This window comes from Eretmochelys imbricata, chromosome 2 (assembly GCF_965152235.1).
Source record: "Eretmochelys imbricata isolate rEreImb1 chromosome 2, rEreImb1.hap1, whole genome shotgun sequence".
In the NCBI taxonomy this organism is placed as follows: domain Eukaryota; kingdom Metazoa; phylum Chordata; order Testudines; family Cheloniidae; genus Eretmochelys; species Eretmochelys imbricata.
In genome coordinates, this window is record NC_135573.1 from 221,401,660 (window position 1) to 221,424,007 (window position 22,348).

The following is a 22,348-nucleotide window of genomic DNA, read 5'->3' on the forward strand; positions in this document are numbered from 1 at the left end:
CCTGCCTCTGCACCCTGACTGCCCTGCTGATCGGCTGCTGCCAGAGGTAAGTTTGAGTCCCAACCCCGAGCACCAATCCCCTGCCCCAGCCCTGAGCTCCCCCCAACCTGGAACCCTTTCCTGCCCCCCAACTCCCTCATCCCCGTTCCCACCTCAGAGCCTGCACCCCTAGCCCAGAGCCCTGATCCCCTCCTGCTCCCCAACTGCCTGCCCCAGCCCCGACCTCATCCCAGAGCCTGCACCCTCTCCTGCACCCCAAACCCCTGTCTTAGCCCTGAGCCCCTCCCACACCGCAAACCCCTCATCCCCAGCTCCATTGGGTCGCAGGCATCAACAATTTTCTTAAACTGGGTCCTCAGAAAAAAAGTTTGAAAACCACTGCACTAAAGTGTCCGGTCTTCTCCTGGACAGCTCAGAGAAATAATGTTTGTTGCACCTGTAAAGAGACAAACTGTTTCAGAGATTATTATCTAAACAGCGCACACAGTTGGTTCATCGTGAAAATAAACAAATGTATTAACAATAGGACTTAAGTGGTGTAAGTAAAAGGAACAAAGTTAGAAAGGGTTACAAGCAAATAAAAGTGAAAACACATGTCTAAAAGCGCATGTCTAATGTAACAAGGTGCAGGCTTTGTTCAAAATAGTTTCTCTCACCAGTCAATCATCTCCCAACTTGGCTCTTCTTATTTGCTTTCTCCACACTAGTCATGATTTTATAGACCTCTATCATATCCCCCCTTAGTCATCTCTTTTCCAAGATGAAAAGTCCCAGTCTTTTTAATCTCTCCTCATACGGAAGCGGTTCCATATCCCTAATTATTTCTGTTTCCCTTTTCTGTACCTTTTCTAGTTCCAATATATCTTTTTTTAGAGATGGGGCGACCACATCTACATGCAGTATTCAAGATGTGGGCATACCATGAATTTATATAGAGGCAATATGCTATTTTCTGTCTTATTAGCTAACCTTTTCCTAATGATTTCCTAACATCGTTAGCTTTTTTTGACTGCCACTGCACATTGAGTGGATGTTTTCAGAGAACTATCCACAATGACTTCCAAGATCTTTCTTGAGTGGTAACAGCTAATTTAGACTCCATCATTTTGTATGTATAGTTGGGATTATGTTTTCCAATGTGCATTACTTTGTATTTATGAACATTGAATTTCATCTGCCATTTTGTTGCCCAGTCACCCAGTTTTGTGGGATTCCTTTGTAACCCTTCACAGTCTGCTTTGGACTTAACTATCTTGAGTATCTGCAAATTTGGCCACCTCATTGTTTACTCCTTTTTCTAGATCATTTATGAATATGTTGAACAGTAGTGGTACCAGTACGGATCCCTGGCGGACAACACTATATTTACCTTTCTCCGTTCTGAAAACTGACCATTTATTCCTACCCTTTGTTTCCTTTCTTTTAACCAGATCCATGAGAGGACCTTCCCTCTTATCCCATGACAGCTTACTTTGCTTAAGAGTCTTTGGTGAGGGACCTTGTCAAAGGCTTTCTGAAAATCTAAGTACACTATATCCACTGGATCCCCCTTGTCCACATGCTTGTTGACCCCCTCAAAGAATTCTAATAGATTGGTGAGGCATGATTTCCCTTTACAAAAAACACATTGACTCTTCCCCAACAATAGTTCATGGATTATCATGTGTCTGATAATTCTGTTTACTATAGTTTCAACCAATTTGCCTACACTGAAGTTAGGCTTACCAGCTTTTAATTGCCGGGATCGCTTCTGGAGTAGTCTTCCTTTTTAAAAAAAAAAATTGTGTCACATTAGCTATCCTCCAGTCACCTGGTACAGAAACTGATTTGAATGATATATTACATACTAGTAGTTCTGCAATTTCACATTCGAGTTCCTTCAGAACTCTTTTGTGTGAATACCATCTGGTCCTGCTGACTTATTACTGTTTAATTTATCAGTTTGTTGCAAAACCTCCTCTAATGACACTTCAATCTGGGACAGTTCCTCAGATCTGTCATCTAAAAAGAATGGCTCAGGTTTGGGAATCTCCCTCACATTCTCAACCATGAAGACAGGTGCAAAAAATTCATTTAGTATCTCTGCAATGGCCTTATCTTCCTTGAGTGCTCCTTTAGGATCTTGATCGTCCAGTGGCCCCACTGGTTGTTCAGCAGGCTTCCTGCTTCTGATGTACTTAACATTTTTTAGCTGTTACTTTTTGAGTCTTTGGCTAGCTGTTCTTCCGAATTGTATTTTTTACATTTTTTTTTACAATTTTTCCACAAAAACACAAGGTGCTGGCTTCCCTTGTTGTCTCAGGTGAAAGACCTTTTCCTAGACAGATTTGCTTATCTATAGTTGGTTCCACAGACTTCAAACCCCATCCCCTTGGTTTGAAGGACCCATTTTTCTCAGCTTGCAAGGGCTCTGTTCCCTCATCGGTCTAGTGATGGTTGCCTAAAATGGCTTTCTGTCCTTGCTTCTATCTCCCAAAGTTCAATGACCTTGTTTCAGGAGTCAGGAAGCCCTCCTGTGTGCTCAGCTTCCTGTGCCCACCTGGACGCTGACCTCAGCTGTTCTTCCCTTCCTGTGGGCTTCCCATCTCCCCGGTACATTAAATGCGGTTTCCATTGTTTTGCTTTTACCATGCTTTAATTTACGTAGGAGACTGGATGGGAACAGTTCCTTCCTTTGTTCAGCCACACACATTCAAACATAATATCACTGAGTATTCATAATTCCTCTTATAGTATTAATACATGCCATTTACAATTATATTAATCACCAGTTTGTTACAGGCATTCATAAAATCTTACATGATACGCTAGCATTGTATTCAGTCAGTTGATTAATTTGCTTAAGTGAGGTTTAGACCCCCTGTCTCTCTAGTTCAGATAAACAAAGCTATCAAGCTAACAAGTGGGGAAGAGAGACAGTGGGACCACACCACAGCAAGGAAAATAAACTTTATCTGATATTGTTAGCCGACGGCCAAGGATGTTTGGTGAGGTGCCAGCTATGCCCGTTTATACCATCCGTGACTTTAACCGCTAGGACGCACTGTCCCTTCGCGGCGGGCAGCCCAGGCTAGGCTGACGGATGCCCCAAGGTCCTAACCACCCGTGACTTTAACTGCTAGAGCTCAGAGCTCCTTCGCAGCGGGCAGTCAATACTGACTGACAGGTGCCCCAATGGCAGCACTAAGAGCCTCTCCACACCCGTGACTTTAACTGCTAGAGCTCAGAGCTCCTTCGCAGCGGGCAGCCAGGATTGACTGACAGGTGCCCCAAGAGTTTGCCCCGTGGAGGCGGCACAACTCAACGCTAGGCTCTTAGTACTCTCACCTAATGGCCAGGCTTTAGAGCCAAAACGGCTGAGGTTCTTTAATTGTGTTGGCTGCTTTACAGTAAACCAGAGAAAACAAGTCAGGCTTATGCACAAATGGTTACCAAAATTTATTAAGCTAGATTCTAATCATGTGGTTACAAAATTGCTAGTGCCTACTTATTTAAATGTAGAGATGTTACACACGCAAACAAGTTACAAAACTGAAGCCACAATCCCAAAGAAAGAAAACAAAGTATAGAGCTCTATTTCAAAATATGTGTACACTAAAGATAGGAGATCAGGTGTGGGTGCTTCTTACCCTCCTTGCATCTCTCGATTCCAGCGGTGCCAAGCCAGGATCGGTCACTCAATTCCGCGGAAAGACGAATAAGGGACAAGGCGTAGGGACCCTCTTAGCTGCAGAAGCCTTGGGAGGCTGTCACTTATCTGACCAGCAGATAGATAGTGAAAAGCACTCAAAAATCATGGTGCTGTAGGTCCCCTACTTATACCTCTGTACTCCTTTATTCTCTTTCTCCTTTCTTATGCCAAATTGAGGCTGGTCTGTCTGGGTGACGCCAGCTTTCGCAAGAGTAGTTTACACTTGCAAGGGAGAGAAACAATAAGTGTCGACTACTGGACATTTCTTTTATCAGGGTAAATATTTTCCCAACTAGGATGTTGGTGTGTGTGCATCACGCTAGTTAGTAGGGGCTAAAAGCCATGTCTGTCACAGGGCCTCTGCCTGCTGTGAGCTTAATCGTTGTATCTGCCCCCAGAGGCACACTGTAGCAGCACACCTGTGCTTTCACAGCTTCAAAGGCTGTGCTGGAATATATGTTAAGTGCCCTGTTCCGGCTTCCTCCTGTGTTTCCAGCAATGCTGGTCTGAGGGGGGGGGGCTGGCTGTCTGGCTACAGATATGTGTAAATGCATTCTCATTGTCTTTGAGGCCAGGTCTACACTACAGATCTATATCGATATAACTAGGTCACTCCGGGGTGTGAAAAATCCATATCCCTGAGCGACGTAGTTATGCTGATCCTACATTGCACAATGATGTTAATAACCAGTGAGTTCTGAGCTTTCCAGTGACCTATCGAATGACCGCTTTTAGATCCAGATGATAACAATAGTGAGTTTCAGAGTAACAGCCGTGTTAGTCTGTATTCGCAAAAAGAAAAGGAGTACTTGTGGCACCTTAGAGACTAACCGATTTATTTGTTGGTTTATGAGTTGGTTTACACTGGGCTGGTCAGGCCAGGCCAGCTGAAACTCACTGCTAACTCTCTGGGTTCCTCTTACCCTCTGCCCTTGGACTGGTCTTATTGTGACAGTGACAAATATAGTAATTAAGTTTTATCAATTTTATTTAGATTTAACAATGTAAAAGATGCACAACCATAATGAAGCTCTAACAAATTTCCAATGGCCTCCAACAGCACTAAAAACTAATACATAAATTTAACTCCAGACAACCCCACACTTCCTCATCGAGGATTGCACCCTCCTCCTTCACTCCAGTACCCTGTCAAATCTCATATTGAGATTATACTTCATGCTGGGCAGCAAATGATTTACCTATCCCACAAATATGTTTGAGATTTCAAAATCCTCCCCCCCACCCTGAAATATTGGGATGAAATGTCAAAATCTCAACACACTTTTGCAAACTGGGGGAGAAAAAAAGTTAGTTTTGGACAACTATAATGTTTTGTTCTGATTCTGACCATTTTAATTTTTTTCTTACTATAATTAGCTAAACTTTTGAAACTGAAAGTAATCTCGGACTGGGAAAATGGAACTGTTTCATTTTGAAATGAAACTGACCGTTTTAAAACTTTAAAAATTTTCTTTTTTTTTTCCCCAAGTAAAAGAAATTGCTGAAATAGGCTCTTTCCTCTGAGAGACAAGGCAGGTGAGGTAATAATTTTTTATTTCTGTTGATGAGAGAGGCAAGCTTTCGAGCTTACACAGAGTTCATCTTCAGGTCTGGGAAACGTACTCAGCGTGTCACGGCTAAATACAAGTTGGAACAGATTGCTTAGCATAAGGAGTCAATGAACAGTTTTGGTTTTGAGGAATTGGCATTATCTGATGAAACATTTAGTTGAAAAATTCCAGACCAACTTTAATTACAGTAGTAGACTGCACTCACATTTTCTCCTTTCTGGGTCTGTCTGCTTGTATTGACTGTGGCTTTTAAATATGAGTCTAGGACTGACACTATCTACTTTTTGCTTCCAAAACAAAGCTTCTGTGTATGCTTTAATCATGGCTTGAGATAGTGAAGTTCTAAGCGAGAGAGACACGTCTTGCTGTATGTCTCCATCTCCACAATTGTCTATCTGAAGATAACGTCATCAAATGTCTGTCCAGCATTAATCCATCTTTTGGCTTGATGCTTGCATTTCCTTTTCTTCACATCTTGAATGGGCAGGCAGTGGTGGGAGGACTAAATGGAAGACTCATGATGATCATACACATGTACAGTGTCCCAATATTTGCTGAATTAGTTTTGTGGTTTATCTAGCTTCTGCATAATGCCATCTATGGGATTTTTGGGTGGGTTTTATAATTGCTTGTTTGTTGTGATATCAAACCTACCTTGGCTATGTAAATGCATTTTAGGTATTGTCTGCTTATTAACTTCCTCCATTATTTTTATAATTTCATCTTGTATTTCTGTACATGGAGATCAGTAAGAAGGATGCTTTAGGTTAGTTTTCCACAACCAGTCTTTACTGTAGCTATGAAATTGAATATACACATGAAAAATGGTTTGTGGGTGCTATCATACTCTACTTGCAATGTACATTTATGAGCGGATCTCTTCACAGGTCTTTCAGTGTAATGGTGATTGCAGGTGTATGCAAAGGCTGGACCTATTGATTGGGTTTGCTCATTCTGTACAATGATTTGATTGGTGCTGTGCTATCTCTGTGTATGTCCCAGTGATGGCTCCTAAAAACTGTGATCTCAGATAGTGGGATTGATGCATAGCAACTCTTGTTGGGAATCATACTGAGATCTTGCATGTGAATGCCATTTGTAGATAGTGACAGGAGTGCAGTAGGGATGCCAACTGTCTAATCACACAAAACCGAACACCCTGACCCTGCCCATGCCCCACCCCTTTTCTGAGGCCCTGCCCCACACACGCTCCATCCCCCCTCACTCACTCTCAACGGGCTGGAGCAGGGGGTTGGGGTGTAGGAGGGGGTGTGGGCTCCGGCTGGGAGTGGGATGAGGGGGTTGGGATGCAGGAGGGGACTCTAGGCTGGGGCAGGGAGCTAGGGTGCGGGGGCAGGGGGGGGGTTTGAGGGCTCCCTCTGGGAGTGGGGCTGGGGATGAGGGATTTGGGGTGCAGGAGGGGGCTCGGGGTAGGGGGTTGGGATGGGGGAGTGAGTGCAGGGTCCCGGCGGTGCTTATTGCAGCTCTGAGGAAATGGCTGCCAGGTCCCTGAGGCCTCTAGCTGCAAGGGCAGCCAGGTGGCTCTGTGTGGTGTGCGCTGCCTGCATACCCACAGGCGCTGCCCCAAAGCCTAGGGGCCACAGGGACCTGGCGGCCACTTCTGGGAGCAGCACAGAGCCAGGGAAGGTAGGGAGCCTGTCTTAGCCCCTGCTGCACTGCTGACTGGACTTTTGGCAGCCTGGTCAGCGGTCCCCACTGGACCCACCAGGGTCCCTTTTCTACAGGGCATTCCTGTTGAAAACTGGACACCTGGCAACCCTATTCAGGGCCATGGAACAGCGCACAGCATGGTGAATATATGAGGGCACTTTTCAGTCCCTTTGGCTGTTAGGAGCTGGTGGCCTGGGTAACTTTTGGGATAGTGTAGTAAACACTGCTAAACTTATTACAGGAAGTAGGGGTCCTGGAAAATATATCGCTCCTAAAGGTTCCAAAGGCCAAGAAAAGGCATCCACTTGAGATGGACCCAGGCACCCATGAGCCATATACGACCAGCCCCATGTCCTCCTAGAGCTCATTGTGGTGTGTCCGGCCATGGCAGGAGCAAAAAGGCTGCTCTGGCTAGAAATGTGTGAGCAAAGCTCAAACACTACGTGCTTGAAAAGTTCAGTGAAATTGTGCCAGAGAACAGGAAAGATGTCTGGGTCAAGACAAACTTGCATCACTGCAAGTGGAGGAGGACCAGTGGATTGCTGGCTAGCTTTGTGAAAAGACAAGCCCCCTAAACCAGCCACAAATTGTTCTATCTCTTTCCTGAATCTGACCATAGCAAGTAATTTGTTTTGGACTCAAATATTGTTGGTGGGTGTTTTGTGTTTTTTTTTTTTTTTTTTTTGTTCTCCTGCCAAATCATGTAGTTTGAATGCCAGTTACTGGCTTGCTTGCAAGCACTCTTTTGAATTCTCATTGTGTTTAATTTGAGTTCTTAGGTGTTGGTTCATGTAGCATTCACTCACTGGAAGTAGTTCGTTCTTTTTTTTTTGGTTCTGAATGCATTGAATGTTAGTTGCATTTTGTAATTTTATTTGAATTATTTGCCTGCAGAGGTATGTGCTTTGAATGCATCTAAGGTATTTGCAAAAGTATATATCCTGTTTTCTTTCTATTGATTTTCTTTTTATTTTTTTTTCCGTTGTACTGACAGTGCATGCACTTAAAATAAACAGGCTACTTTAAAACAGAATTCCTTTGCTTCCTTACTATGTGCAGTCAGCTGCCATTTTTTGGAAAGAGGAGGGCAGGGAAGGAAACGGGGACAACGTTTCTCAAGCTATGGAGGAAAAAAGTGCATTAATAGGGGCAGTAAATCACACCAATTAGAGCCCCTGTCCCTTTCCTCAGTGGGTTTTCTCTGGGTTCAGCTTGATCTTGAAGGGGTCTTGGTTGTCTTTGGGTTCTGAATCCTCCATGTCCCCATCCTCAACAAGCTCTTCCTCACTGTACAATTCTAGGGTGCCTTATTCTGGGTGTCACATGGTGTCTGCTGTCACTCACAGGTGTGATTCCCCGCTCAGAATGGCATCTAGCTCTGCATAGTAGAGACAGGTGTGGCGGGACAAACATTTTTTTTAAATTTTTTTAATTTTTTTGCTGCTTGGGCAGCGGAGTTCAAAATGTAGGAAATGCCAAGTTGAGATCTCTACATGCACTGGGTGGCTTAATTTGTGCTGTGATAGCACCTAATCACAGCAGCAGGGAGTTGACTGACAGGAGTGTGACTTCCCTTTCCTCTTCCCCCCCCCCTCCCTTTTATGCCTCTTGTTGTGTAAGGAGCATGTGACAGTGTTAAGAGCAGGATAGAAGCAGTAGTGAGAATAGAACATATTGTGAACTGCAGTGTGTGTGTGTGAACGCACATGTGTATATGCACATTGGGCTGGTGCAGCTCCTTTCTATTGCACCTCTGATGTAGTGGAAAGCCAGTTTAATCGGCCTTTATGTCGGTGTGATCCTGTGGTTGTGCAGAGCTGACATGGCCTCTTACTCACTGGAGCTGATGTTACAGGGGAAAAGAGGGCATGGCAAGATAAGTGTCTAGCTAGGTTGCCTATGTGCTACTCCTATCTTTGGTTACATTTTTGGACCCTGGTAGCTGTTGTAGCCTGGTATAAATTTAGAGAAGCCTGAGGACCGCTTTACCTTGTGACAAGAGGATCTGCCTGAAGGATTGGGAGTGCAAAGATGAACTTCAAGTCCCCTTTACAGCACCCCCCAGTGTGTGCTTTCTGCAGCTGGCTGTAGCTGAGGTTCTAATCTAATAGACATGTGGTTTTCCTATAGCATATAGTGGATGGCTTCCTTCCTTCAGTAAGTAAAGTCCATTCTTGGTCTAATCATGATGGGTGCATATCTTTGTCATCTATGCTCTTTTCTTCCACCCTCCGTGCTCTCTACAAACTTTATTTAATGAATGGTAGAGGCTTCCCCCAGCTCATAAATAGGATTGCCATGATTTCATTAGGATGATGTCCTAAAAATATTAAGACTCTATTGAAAAGTAATTCAGTTACAGTCCTGTATCCCATTATATATGTAATGTAAACATTACTCTGCTTGAACGGCTACAAAAAAGTATTAATACGTTTTCCTCGTTCATGGGCACATGGATAGGAGGGGGGTTTTTCAGCTCATGCTGGTGCTCTGTATGAGAGATACTCATAGCTGTCAGATTCCTCCTCTTTTATGTTACCTGATTTATAAACCTGATTTATGTTACCTGATTTATTCCATACCGTACCCTTGCAGTGAAATTCTGTATTTTGCTGTATAGAACATCTTAATTTTAAAATACTGTGTTCTTAAATCTTACCTCAGTTGGAGAAATGCAGTAATAGTTTTTTCCCAATAGAGGCTGGAGTTTCACTTAGAGAAAGGTCTGGTGAGACTTTTCTGAGGCCTGGAGAAGTGGGTTTTAAGTGCTGAATGCCTTATCCTTCAGAGGTCAGATTAGATGATCACAGTGGTCCCTTCTTTGTAATCTATGGATCTGTCCTCACTATCTGGGACATTTAGCATGTACTTAAACATGAACCTTACAGACATCATAACTTTTAGCATTTTTAGTCTTAATAAAGATTAAATAGTCCTTTCCTGCTGTAGGTACAATTTGAGAACCTCTGTCTTTCATTTCGCAGTTAGAGCTGGTTAGATACCCAGAGTAAAAATCGTTTGATCAATCAACAAGTTCTATTCAAAAGTGCATATATTCTACACCTCTTGGGTAACATCATGACGTTCTAGAGCAACTTTCAAAGATTTCCCCATCTTTGCTCAGCGCTATAAAACCCTATTATTAGTGCAAACATTGACAGCTATGAAATGACAGTGGAGCATTATGTGGCTTTTGTTGGCTGTAGTGAACCAGACCAATCCTCTAATGTAGCATTCACCATATTTAACTGAAAATGTGTCCCCTCCATATGAGCGTGCTAGGGTTCTGGTGGTTTGTTTCTGACCCTTGGCATTATTTCATGAGAGGGGGTTTGTGATCAGGAAAATCCTACTAATGAAGTTCTGCAATGCAAGATAAATGGGAGTAATCTTCAGTGAGCTGTAGTTCAAACACTGGAGAAACGCCTTCAACAAGGACAACTGAATGTAGAAAGCTTTCGTTTCAGTGTTGCCTCTCCCCTTGTAAGACACTAAAGACTAAAAATCTAATTGGTGATTTGAAGTAAGGAAGTTAGAATCCTGTTTTGTAAATCTCTGCTGTCCTAAAATGGTCTTATTCAGGATGGCTCAATGGAGGGTGCAGCACAATGCAAAAGCTTGCTGAACTCCCTCGACGTAGGCTGGACATATTTCTTTCATGGAGAAAGTACCTCTCAGGTACTCTGAGGCATCTTAGAAAGTATTAAAAAATTAAACACACACCTCCGTTCTCTTGCTAACAATTATTAAATCATCTTTTAAAGGCTTCCACCTCCCTCCCCAACTTTCCCACTCCTCATCTTTTTCTTGTGGTGTGACTTCCTTAGGTCTGATCTATGCTAGCGATTTTAAAGACTTCCCACCATTGTTATTATGAGTGAAGCTTCACCAGTGGTAGATGGGGATCTTGACTATCATGCCATCTAAATCTGTTCAGAGCAATAGCAACAATGAAAAACTTTCTGGAAAAAGGCCAAAATAGACACAGGCCTGTAGGAGTGGGATCATTGATCTATAGCTTTAATAATGTCTTCTGTAAAAGAACTACTCCCTCTTGTGCACACATAATGGATGAGGGAGGTTGTTTAGCAAAACTTAATCCAACAAATATTTGAATGGTAGTCACAAGTTTCTTGTCTAACTAGAAGGTAGTTGAGAAATGAATGGTCAATATTTGATTTGTTGTGCAATCTCTAAAAGGTAGTAATGAACACTTTAGTGCGTAGCTTTTTCTCTAGTTTATCTGCTTCATAAACTTGTAATTTAATTTTCCATTCCCAAACTTGGGAAAACTCCTTTGATTTTAGTGGAGATGAAATGATCACAGCTCATGATTTACTTGTTCACAAACCAGCATATTCTGCCAGCACAGTCTGTCTATAGTACTTATATGGCCCCCACCACTGTAGTATTGGAGCATCTCACAACACCCCTGTGAGGTAAGGAAATGCCATTATCCCCATTTTTACAGATGGGGAACTGAGCCACAGAGAGTAAGTGGCTTGGCCAGGGTCACACAGGTTGTTTGTGTTGGAGCAGGAATGGAAAAGCCCTAGTATAGTTTCTTGTCTAACAGCTGCTCTATTGATGAGTCTGCAGAGATTTTCCTCTTTAAGAAATGCAATACTTTCTGCAGGATCTTTAAATTTTCATTTTAAAGAATTGTTTAGAATTCTGTTTTGTGCTGGTCTCCTGAAAAATTGGAAAGGGTCCTGAGAGGAGCTACGAGAATGTGTGGTCTGGAAAAACACCCTTTACAATGAGACTAAAAGAGTTCAGTCTCTTTAGTATATTGAAGAGAAGGCTGAGGAATGACTTAAGGTCTTAAACTACCTACACAGGGAGAAGATCACTGACACCAGAGGATTTGTTATTCTAGCAGGCACAAGTGTTACAATATCCAGTGGCTGGAAGTTGAAGCTGGCAAAGTACAAATTGAAAATGAGACAAATTTTTAACGGTGAGGGCAGTTAACTACTGGAACAGCTTACAGATGTGGTAGATGCTCCATCACTTAGAGTCTTAACGTCAAGATTGGATGTCTGTCTTAATGAGATGCTCCGGCTCAGCCACATGTTATTGGGCTATTGGAACCGCTGGGTGAAATTCTATGGGCTGTTATGTAGACGGTTGGACTAGATAATTGTGTTGGTTCTGGCCTTAAAATCTATGGTCTACACTTGCAGTTAAACAGTGTTCATTGCTGGTTTCGCAGCTGATCTTATTGTCAGAAATGGATAAGTTTTCTAGTATAGACTAGGGTTCAGGTCAGAGGGGACTAGATAGCTAGGACAGAAGTGCACCTGGAGGTCAACCTTTCAAACACAAAATTCAGTGGTGCGGGGAGGAAGCACATGTCTGAGTTGTCAGACAAGCCTAGATCCTAGAGAGGGGGTAAACTTGAACAGTAACTTGGAATTTGTGCACTGTTGTTATTTTCAGTAGCTTCTGAAGGTTCTGCTAATTCTTTAGACACATGGTACGAGTAGCAGAGTAGCTGAAAACAGTATCCATTTGCTATCTCTTGAAAGTGGAATTATGTGAGAGAGAGAGAGGCAGCAAAGATTTGAGTAGAAAACACTTCCTGAATAAACCACTTCTCTGTCTGTCTTTGCAGAAAGAGGTTCAGAAGATATTGACATCCTTCCTGATGGTCTGGCTTTCATTAGCTCTGTAAGTACCTGGGCTCCTACCTCCCCACCCTATGCAGGTGCCTGAGTACTAATTTTTTCTGCACCGGAGTAACACCTGCAAATTGCAGGCTGAACATTTTTCTGTGCACACTGCTTCCTGGGAGTAATGCAGACTTAAGTTAGCTCAAACTATATTTCTTCCTACTTGGGGAAGTTCATTTCTTAACCTTGCAGAGTTGTTGTGGCTATTGTTATACAACCTTTATCATTGGCACATGTGATTTTACATTCTCCTGGTGCATTGCCAACCCAGAGTATTCAGCATTTGAGTCAGCCTCCCCAAATCAGGAGATAGACTTAAAAATCATGATTCCCTCCCCCCTTAAATTAACTTTTGGATTCTTTTTGCTTATTTCCTGGTTATTGAGCCCTTAGGGTTCACATATTCAAGCTTTTCTCCACAGCCATAAACACTAGGAACTGTGTTTTGCTACGTGAATGCTGAGAGTTTCATTCATGTGATTCCAGCAGCTGTCACTACTGGAAAAACAACCAATATTGCAATACGTGTGATAGCATCCATGTCGCCAACTCTCGCGATTTTGCCTAGAGGAACTGTACTAGGTATTAGGCAGTCTCCTTACCCATTCAGGTGCACTTAACTGTGACCATATTTTGTTTACCCATATTCTGAAAACTTTTTGAACAGATAGCCTGGATCAGTTCAGAGATTCCCTGTATTACCTTGCATGGTAGTGATGTTCCAAAGCTGCAGTCATCTGAGCTGTCTGAAAGCTAGGACGCTGTGTCCTGAAGAAATGTTAAACTGGGGGAACATGGAACTGAGAGACAGGAGCCAAAAGGGGTAGAGACAGGATGGATACAGGCCCTTAGAAGTCACTTGAGGTGGGGGGAGAAGAATGGGGGGAGGGAGGCAGGAAAGCTGGGGGGAGAGGTGCTTGTTTTGAAAGGGACCAGCACAGAGTAGCTGGGCACATATTGCAAGTGGGGATCTGCAATGTTGGGGTCAGAAGCCCTGTGTGGGTATGCAGCATTGTCTTGGGATAACCAGCACAGGGAAGGTAGATGCCTGGCGGGGTGGCTAGCGTCACAAGAAACAGGAGTGCTCAGACAGGGTCTGGGCAGAGCAGTAGTGGCTGGTGGCTATTGAGGGGAATTACCAGCAGTGAATGAGGGTGCTGGAGCAGCACTGTGGATGCGGTGGCAGTTTGTGGGGCGGAGTATTCAGAAAAACAATGGGGAAGGGATGTCTCTGGGATGCAGCAAAATGAGGGAGCTTCTTTGTGGAAGGGTGTCGCAGCAGCAGGTGGATGTGGAGAGGCAGTAGCACTGTGAGAATATTTGGTGGTGGTGGGGGCATCAGCAGTATATGGTGCAGAGCATGCACAAATGTGGCTGGGTTGCAACATGAGGAGGATGCAGGCAGCATAGTGAGAGAGTTAAGGAGGGATCAGTTGATTAGGGAGAGCATGACACAAAAAACAACAGGAAAGAGACGGGATTAGTACAGTTGTTGCTGTATCATGAGATGTATCCACAAACCAAAACAAAGAGTTAGTCTTGGCAGCTTTGTCAGGATCCTCTTAACTTTCTTGTTGTGTTTACTTAATCTTAAAGGGTTTAAAATATCCAGGGTTAAATAGCTTTGCTCCAGACAAGCCAGGTGAAATATTTCTGATGGATTTGAATGATGAAAACCCAAGAGCAATAGAACTGAGAATCAGCCGCGGGTTTGATCTGGCATCATTTAACCCTCATGGGATCAGCACGTACATAGACAAAGGTAAGAAGGCTGTTAAATGGAGACAAGAAATCTCAAACTAGAGATTTATTATAATTATTTATTATAGGTAAAACCCTTTGCTATCCCTGTCACCCTCCATGTTTCACCATCAGTAACCTGATACATGGGTGGGAGAAAAAAGTCTGATCCAGCAGGTCTTCGTATATTAAATCAAAAGAGCTGGCTGTTTGAGATTGTACATGTGTTTATATAAACTGACACACTCTGTCGTCTTCAAGATATTCAATATACGGGGCATATTTCTATAACTATGGAGAATGTGGGAAATGTCTGTATTTTTATGCATATTATGTGTGACTCAGTTTGTCCACTCACTTTTGTATTTTGGCCTAGTCCTACTTGGTCTCAAGGGGTTAACTTTTTTCCAGACAGATACATCAGGAGTGAAGGAATAAGCATTGAATGGAGTGGGCATGGGTCACTTATTTATGTCTGGGCTGGCATGAATGAACTATAAACACATGGATAGAGCTACCTTGGAACTCCAGTGGGGAACAGCACCAGACCATTATTTTTTTAATGACACCTGGTGTCTTGGAATATGGGTGGGTGATTACATATGTGACCACAAACTGAACACTGGGAAGGGCAGCACTCATGAAAACACCATCACTGGAACCTGAAACAAAGGACATAAGTGTTAAGGGGCGGGGAGAAGGAACTTGTTCTGCCTGTGGGAGAAGAGTATTCCAGTCTGGGACTGTTGCACAGCTGCAGGCATGCTGTCTGTCTTCCAGGCCAGGGCAAAGAGGGACCCTCCTAACCAAGAAAGGAAGAGCTGCCAGGTTAGGGGGGAGTTGTGTGTTTTAGCCTTTTCTTTACTATTTTAACAGGATGTCCCTGCACACTGGGTTCCTGAGGACTAATAAATGATGTCTTGTTTTGGAAAGGTTGTCTTGTGTCACTGCAAACACATTGGTTGTATAGCTCCCCAGAGGGGAAGCCTCCAAGAAGGGTTCAAGATCATTTGGACCTGCTGGAGGAGCTCCGGTGGGAAACGGGTGCTGAAGGCAGGGACCCAGTCTTTGAGCTGTGGGGCTCCCCCTTGATTAGAGGGGAGACCCATAAGATATCACTAAGGTCGCACTCCCAGAAAAACAGCAAAAGAGTTGGAGGCACAGCATGCCCTGTAATATCACCGCAGCAACCAGTTGCAGGTTTTGAACGCTTTACAGCATGGGTGTTTAGTAAGGGGAGTAGGAGAAGACAACTCAGTGTATGGAAATATAATGCCTCCATCACTGTTCAGATTCTGCAGTTCTGGTGCTATGAGCCTTAACTGAAACTCTGTTGCCCGGCTATAGAGCCTGTGCACAATGAGCATTTCTCTTCTAGCTCACTGCACAGTAGTGACCACAAAGGGAGACTGGCTTGTGGCTGAAATGAAGCGCTGGTTCCGCAGCTTTTTGGTACTGAATGACTGATAGACTGAAGGGTCTTCTACGGACAGAAAGAGCCTTTAGAGGATGCCACGTCTCTATCGGCATCCCCCGCCACCACCTCACAGGGGTGTTGAGTGTAAATACATCAAAAGGCGCTTATATACTACAGCGGTAGAGGTAGATAACATACCAGACACAGACATTTAAGCTGCCGTGTCCTTTTTGTGAAACTCAACAATTTTTCCACATTCTTTCTTTAGATGACTCCGTGTACCTCTTCGTTGTGAATCATCCGGAATTCAAGAGCACAGTTGAGGTGTTTAAATTTGTAGAAGATGAAAATGCTCTTGTACATCTAAAAACTATCCGCCACGAACTTCTGTCGAGGTACTGCATCCAAATCACAGCACCTGTCTCCATTTGGCTAAAGGCTGTTTTTGTTAAAGCTCAATTTATATTCAAGGAAATGTAAACCCTAGAGGACCTTTCCATTTTATGTTTTCCTGCTGCTTTCATCAGTACTTCACATCTGGATACTGCCAAGCTACTATGCTTCTCTCCCGTCTCCTTTGTAAGTTAAGGCGTGGATCCACAAAGGGATGTGGGTGCTTAAAAGCCCAGGTTTAGGTGTCTGTCAGCTTTAGGCACCACGGCAACCCACAAACCCCTGCCTAACAGCACAGGCACTTACATTCACTTGGCACCTACATTTTTGCTGTAAAAGTCCCTTAGTTTCTGCACCTGGGCATTTGGATGCCTAAGCCACTCTGATCGGGGGAAGATAGGTGGGGGGAACGCCTATCGTGCCTGCAAGACCCATTCCAGTAGGTGTGCTCAAAACACCCTTAACCCTATGCAAAACAAATGGGGGGTGGAAGAGACGGCAAACATCCCTTATAGCCTATTAGCCCAGTGGTTAGGGTTCCTACCTGAGATGTAGGAGACCCTAGTCCAAGAGGAGAAGGGATTTGAACAGGGGTCTCCCACCTCTCAAGTGAGTGCACTGGGCAGCGTGATTTTTTACAGTGCCTTGGCCCTATCCGTATTTAATTAAAGTGGAACTGCTTCAACAGGAGAGATTGAGAGAGACCCACATTGGAAAGGTTTCAGAGAAGCAGCCGTGTTAGTCTGTATTCGCAAAAAGAAAAGGAGGACTTGTGGCACCTTAGAGACTAACCAATTTATTTGAGCATGAGCTTTCCTGAGCTACAGCTCACTTCATCAGACATTGCATCCGATGAAGTGAGCTGTAGCTCATGAAAGCTTATGCTCAGAGAAATTGGTTAGTCTCTAAGGTGCCTCAAGTACTCCTTTTTCTTTTTTCCACATTGGAAAGTCTCATAGTTCAGCAGCTATGGCCCTCACCTCAGAGGTGAGGCTGCGCTTTAACATTGGTAGTGCAGACATACCCTAACTCAAGTTTTGTGTATTCCAGTGATTTTTTTCAAGGCTCCTATAAGCTAGGTGTTGCAATGCTAAGTCCCTTTGTGGATCTGGTCCTAAATGACTTCATTCCATATTTGGGAGTAAAATGTCACGAATCCTCCCAAACACTGAACCAACCCTGACCAGTGTGCTCAGGATGATAATGTCCTGCTGTCTGGACTGGATCATGAATGTGGGGTCCGGCCACAGGGCAGGCAGGAAATAGGGCACAAACACCACATTGGTTGTATGCTCTGTAATTAGATTTCACCAACCAAGTAACAAGTGTGAACTCCCCAGCCTTACCATGGAGTGACATACAGTCCCCTTGGGCTATCTTGTTGATCGGGCAAGCCTGCTTCAGTGATGGATGGTTCCTTCTACCAAAAATCACAACAATATTCAGATTGCTCCCATTCCCAGAGGACCAGTCATTTACCCTAAGTCAGTTGTACCCCACATCTCTCACCAAAGGCAACTCTGGTAGCGAGTCCTGTAATAAACTAACGAAAGATTTGTTAACTAGGAAAAGGAAATAAGAGTTAAATACAAGGTTAAAGCAGGTAACATACACGCACAAATGAGTTAGTCTTAGATGACAAAAGGTAATAGAAATTTCTATAATAAGCAAACTCCATATTTCCTTTAGGGCTAACTCAGGCAAAACAGCTGGGGGGGGTCTTCTGTTTGTGCTTAGTGATTCTTGCCCCTTTAGAGTCCAAAGCAAAAAGAACCCTGTTTCTCCGTGGGGGAGAAGAGGGTGACGGGGAGAGAGAGGGTGAGGAGTGCAATTAACAAAGTCTTTTCTTTGTCTCACAATGGCTCATTTGGTTTAAAAGGCAGCCTGTAGGAAGCCAGTTTTTGCATTAGAGAAAGATTCTCTCCTGTTTGAGTTACAGAGGTTTACAATTGAAATGCTCAATATAACTTTATACCCTGGGTTACAGATGTTATAAGTGAGATCAGTAGATGCACATCTGACAAGCATTTCATCAGGTCTAAACACATTCTTAACAACTTAAGATCTAGGTCAGGGATTCTCAAACTGTGGTCGAGACCCCAAAGTGTGTTGTGACCCCATTTTAATGGAGCCACCAGGGCTGGCATTAGACTTGCTGGGGCCTAGGACTGAAGGTAGAAGCCCAAGCACCATCACCTGGGGGCAAAGCCCGAGCCCAACCACCTGGGGCCAAGCCAAAGGGCTTCAGCCCTGGGTGGCAGGACTCAAGTTACAGGCCCCCCACCTGGGGCTGAAGCCCTTGGACTTTGGCTTCCCCGCCCTAGGTAGTGGGGCTTGAGCTTTGGCTTTGCCCTTCCCCTCTGAGCTGGTGGGGCTCGGGTAGGCTCAAACTTTTAATTTTTTTTTTTCCCCCTCCTGGGTTCATAAAGTAATTTTTGTTGTCAGAAGGGGGTTGCAGTGCAATGAAGTTTGAGAGTCCCTGGTCTAGGTTAAAATGCTAACACGCAGGTGAGCCAGACTGGTTTCTACCTATGCATTTGTCAGTGTTCAGTGAGGCCCAGGAGCCTTGGCATGAGCTAGCATCTGGTTTACCAGTGCCTCAGATACCAATTTAAGTTTGTTCAAAGCTGTATATGGCACCTCTCTCTGTTCTCTATTGTAATCCAGTTTCATACATAATTATAATTTTCACTACATGAACACTAATTCTCAAACCTCTGTAAAATTTGTTCACTCCATTTTCTTATTTCAGCTTGAATGATGTTGTGGCTCTGGGACCTGATCACTTCTACGCTACTAATGACCGCTATTTCTCTGACTCCATCTTGATGTACCTGGAGATGTTCTTGGGCTTGACCTGGTCAAATGTTGTCTACTACAGTCCAACAGAAGTTAAAGAGGTAGCCTCTGGGTTTTACTCAGCCAATGGAATTAACATTTCACCAGACAAAAAGTAAGTCTCTTTTGGTCTCCTTATACATTTAATGGACCAAATGATGAAAAGAAACTCAGACAATATTCCTGAATTTTACATGCAAATATTTGCATGTGCAGATTGTGTGGTTAGTCTTCTAAATTGACTTGTGGGTGTACATTTGGTTAGTTGACTGGGTGCTCTTTGTAAAATATGGTTGTAATAAGTAATCTGAAGTGATTATATAACTTTTATATAATTTTATTCAACTATTGGTGGTATTTTATCCAATAATATCAAAGAAATTACATTTTAACCAACCTGATACTTACATTTTTTTAAATGCTTGCAAGAATTAATGGATAATACTCCTCCTAAAATTGTAATAAGGGCAACTGTTCGTTTAACTTGTACAGACTACCACAGCCTGGGAGCCTGTTTCAGAGTGTAAACCATTTGTACAATTTGTGACTGGTATTTTTACAAAATATGTATTTGTGACACTATTGATCGGAGTCCTGGTTGTTACATTAAAAACACCTTGGAACACCAAGTACTTTAGCCATCTGTCTTGAGTTCAGTGTGTGGACAGCTTGGGATTCTTATAAGCATTTCAGAATATCAGTTTAAAGCTTCTAAAAATCAATGCTTACAAATAAAGAATCAATTTACTTTTACTTTTATCTCTGTGTAGACACCTTGTTAATAGACTCTTTCATTTGAAGGTATGTTTATGTTGCTGACCTGCTGGCTCATAGTATCCATGTTATGGAAAAACATGCTAACTGGAGTCTAACTCAATTGAAGGTAAGCAGTTTGCCACTTAGAACAAGAGCCTAATCCATGTTTGAAATGTAGTGTATACCCTTTAGGGAGCCTAGATCTCTCAATCATAGCCTGATTATGGGTAGAGAATGTGTTAATATACATGCAAACAAAACTGCTGGGGGGCTGTGGTTGGCTCTTGTGGTACTGCGGGGAGAGGTATTCCTGTGGAATTTCATGTGAGCCATTATTATTGTTCACTGCAGCCTAATACCAGCAACCCTAAAATGAACCTTGAGTTTGGCCCTGATCACGTTCTCCTTCGAGGCGTTATTGACCTGTTGATGCAGTTAGTGCTCATTCATTAATGCAGCCTGCAAACAGAGCAGCAAGTAGTATCTGACTGGGAAACAGAGGGCAATTTACAGAACATAAATATTCCAATTTTCCTGCCTGGGGATTTGGACATCTCCCTTTTTATGTCAATGGGAGTTACTTCCCTCCTGCCTAGAGATAATTGGTCCCCATAGCATACAAGGCAGGTGTTATGAGATGGTGGTAACACACCTGATATGCTAGGGTAATTATGGCTTGTGGTTGCTGTGGGCCTGTGGAACAGGCTGTAACATGTTTCACACATCTGTATTAGCTGAGGGGCTCCTGTTGTTGGTATTTCTGTAAATTGCCCCAAATGGTTTGGTTACTGTTCCCTGTATAATAATGGGATCTGGGGGTTAACACACAAACTGGGTAAAATTTCAGATCATGAAATAAATGCCTGTAGAGTGAATTAACAGGCGACCGTTCCAGCTAGGAACTCGGATGTTCTGATTTGGGAACCAATTCACCTAGCTATTTCTAATGCCAGCTTTTTAATGTCTCTTCAGCCACTCATGTCTCTTTCCCTCCCCCACACCTTCACAAAGGATCATAGAACCATAGAAACATAGGGCTGGAAGGGACCTCAAGAGATCATATAGTCTACCCTGCTCAGGCAGGATTAACTCTTTAACTCTTCCATATTTTCAATTTACTTTCCTTTCCATGGATTTCTTACTCAGACCTCAGATTCTGGAATTGGTTCTGCTGCATCTTGGTCCCCAGCATAAACCAGAGCAACCTCAGGGCTGCTCTGAAATACCAAGACTGTCAACACTCTTCCAAGGCCATTCCAGCAGCTGGGCATCAGCAGATGTAGAGATGTTCCATTCGCATTCCCTATACCAGGCGCTGAGTTGATGGTTTAGTAGCTGCTGCTATAGGATTTTCCCCGATGGTGGGGAAATTCTCAAGGGGCTGATTACTCCAGCTTTAAGGCTGCTTTAAGCCACTGGAGCAGCACAACCCAGCCAAAGAGGAGAAAGGATCTGGCCCACTATGCAGATGATCTATTTTTAATATTAAATATTTGTACATGATGCCACTGGCATGCATGTCATTGTACGTAGATATTCAAAGACATTGCCTCTGCCCTGAGGAATTTATAAGGAAGAGGCCTTTGTTTGGGTAGTTACCTGGAAATGGGAACATCTGCAGTTACATTGGATAAGATTATTTATGAATAAAAGTTTTGGAAAGGATAGAAACCCCTCTGGACAAGTTTTTCCATAATTGCCCAATTTCGACTTCTTACACTGGGGTTTCGCACTGAAGCATCAGGTGCCTGGCCACTGTTGGTGACAGGATATTGGACAAGAAGAACCATGGGTATGACCCAGTGTGGCAGCTGATAGCATCCCAGCAGATAACTTTCCCAAGGACAGCTTTCCTTTCCACCTGATCTGTGTCTTCTCCTTGCTGGCCCCAAGAGTCAGTCTCCTCTTTTCTTTTTGTTCCATTTTAATTCAGGTTGTCAGTCCTAGCTGGGAGGGACACTGCCAACTTTCATGCCTGTAACTTCCATGCCTGTAATGCACCATGCACACCTATATAAAAACATAAGGCTTGAAGGTGACTAGGGCTAATAATATGCCCCTTCCTTCAGCTCTAGAAGCTGGGAATGAGTTGCTGAAGCAAATATGTAAGTATTTATAATGTCCTCATCACCGTCGTATCTGGGCAGTACAGCAGATGGTGCATGTTGACAAAAGGTGTAGTGAGGGGAAAATCTTATGGTGGTTTCAGTCCAAATTTTTAAGTGTTACTGAAAGGCATAAATACCTTTGAGAAATATGCTGATTATGAATGAATAAAGAGAGGCTATAAATGAAGTTTGTGACTTCGACGTGTGTGTCACTGTGTTGGGTTCTCCCGTGTTTGATAGGTGCTGGAATTGGACACACTAGTCGATAACTTATCTGTTGATCCTTACACTGGGGATATTTGGGGAGGATGTCATCCCAATGGCATGAAGCTGCTCTTCTATGATCCTGAGAATCTTCCTGGTTCTGAGGTTAGTTTGACAGATTCTTTTGGTAAATTAGACCGTGTCTATACTGTAAAACTATATTGTTTTAACTAGAACAATATAACTAAAGTGGTACAACTGCGCCCTCTTCCCCCCCCCCCCGG

The 22,348-nt window shown here is 43.4% G+C and overlaps 1 protein-coding gene across 1 annotated transcript in view; it reads left to right on the forward strand.

Moving 5' to 3' along the window:
* The window catches only part of LOC144259863 (serum paraoxonase/arylesterase 2-like), a 46,138-nt gene that overhangs the window by 18,090 nt on the left and 5,700 nt on the right, over positions 1-22,348 (forward strand). The window contains exons 3-8 of the mRNA XM_077808074.1: positions 12,551-12,606; positions 14,205-14,370; positions 16,034-16,160; positions 18,911-19,111; positions 19,798-19,879; positions 22,101-22,229. Coding sequence (XP_077664200.1) covers positions 12,551-12,606; positions 14,205-14,370; positions 16,034-16,160; positions 18,911-19,111; positions 19,798-19,879; positions 22,101-22,229 — 761 coding nt within the window. The remainder of the gene's footprint in view (positions 1-12,550; positions 12,607-14,204; positions 14,371-16,033; positions 16,161-18,910; positions 19,112-19,797; positions 19,880-22,100; positions 22,230-22,348) is intronic.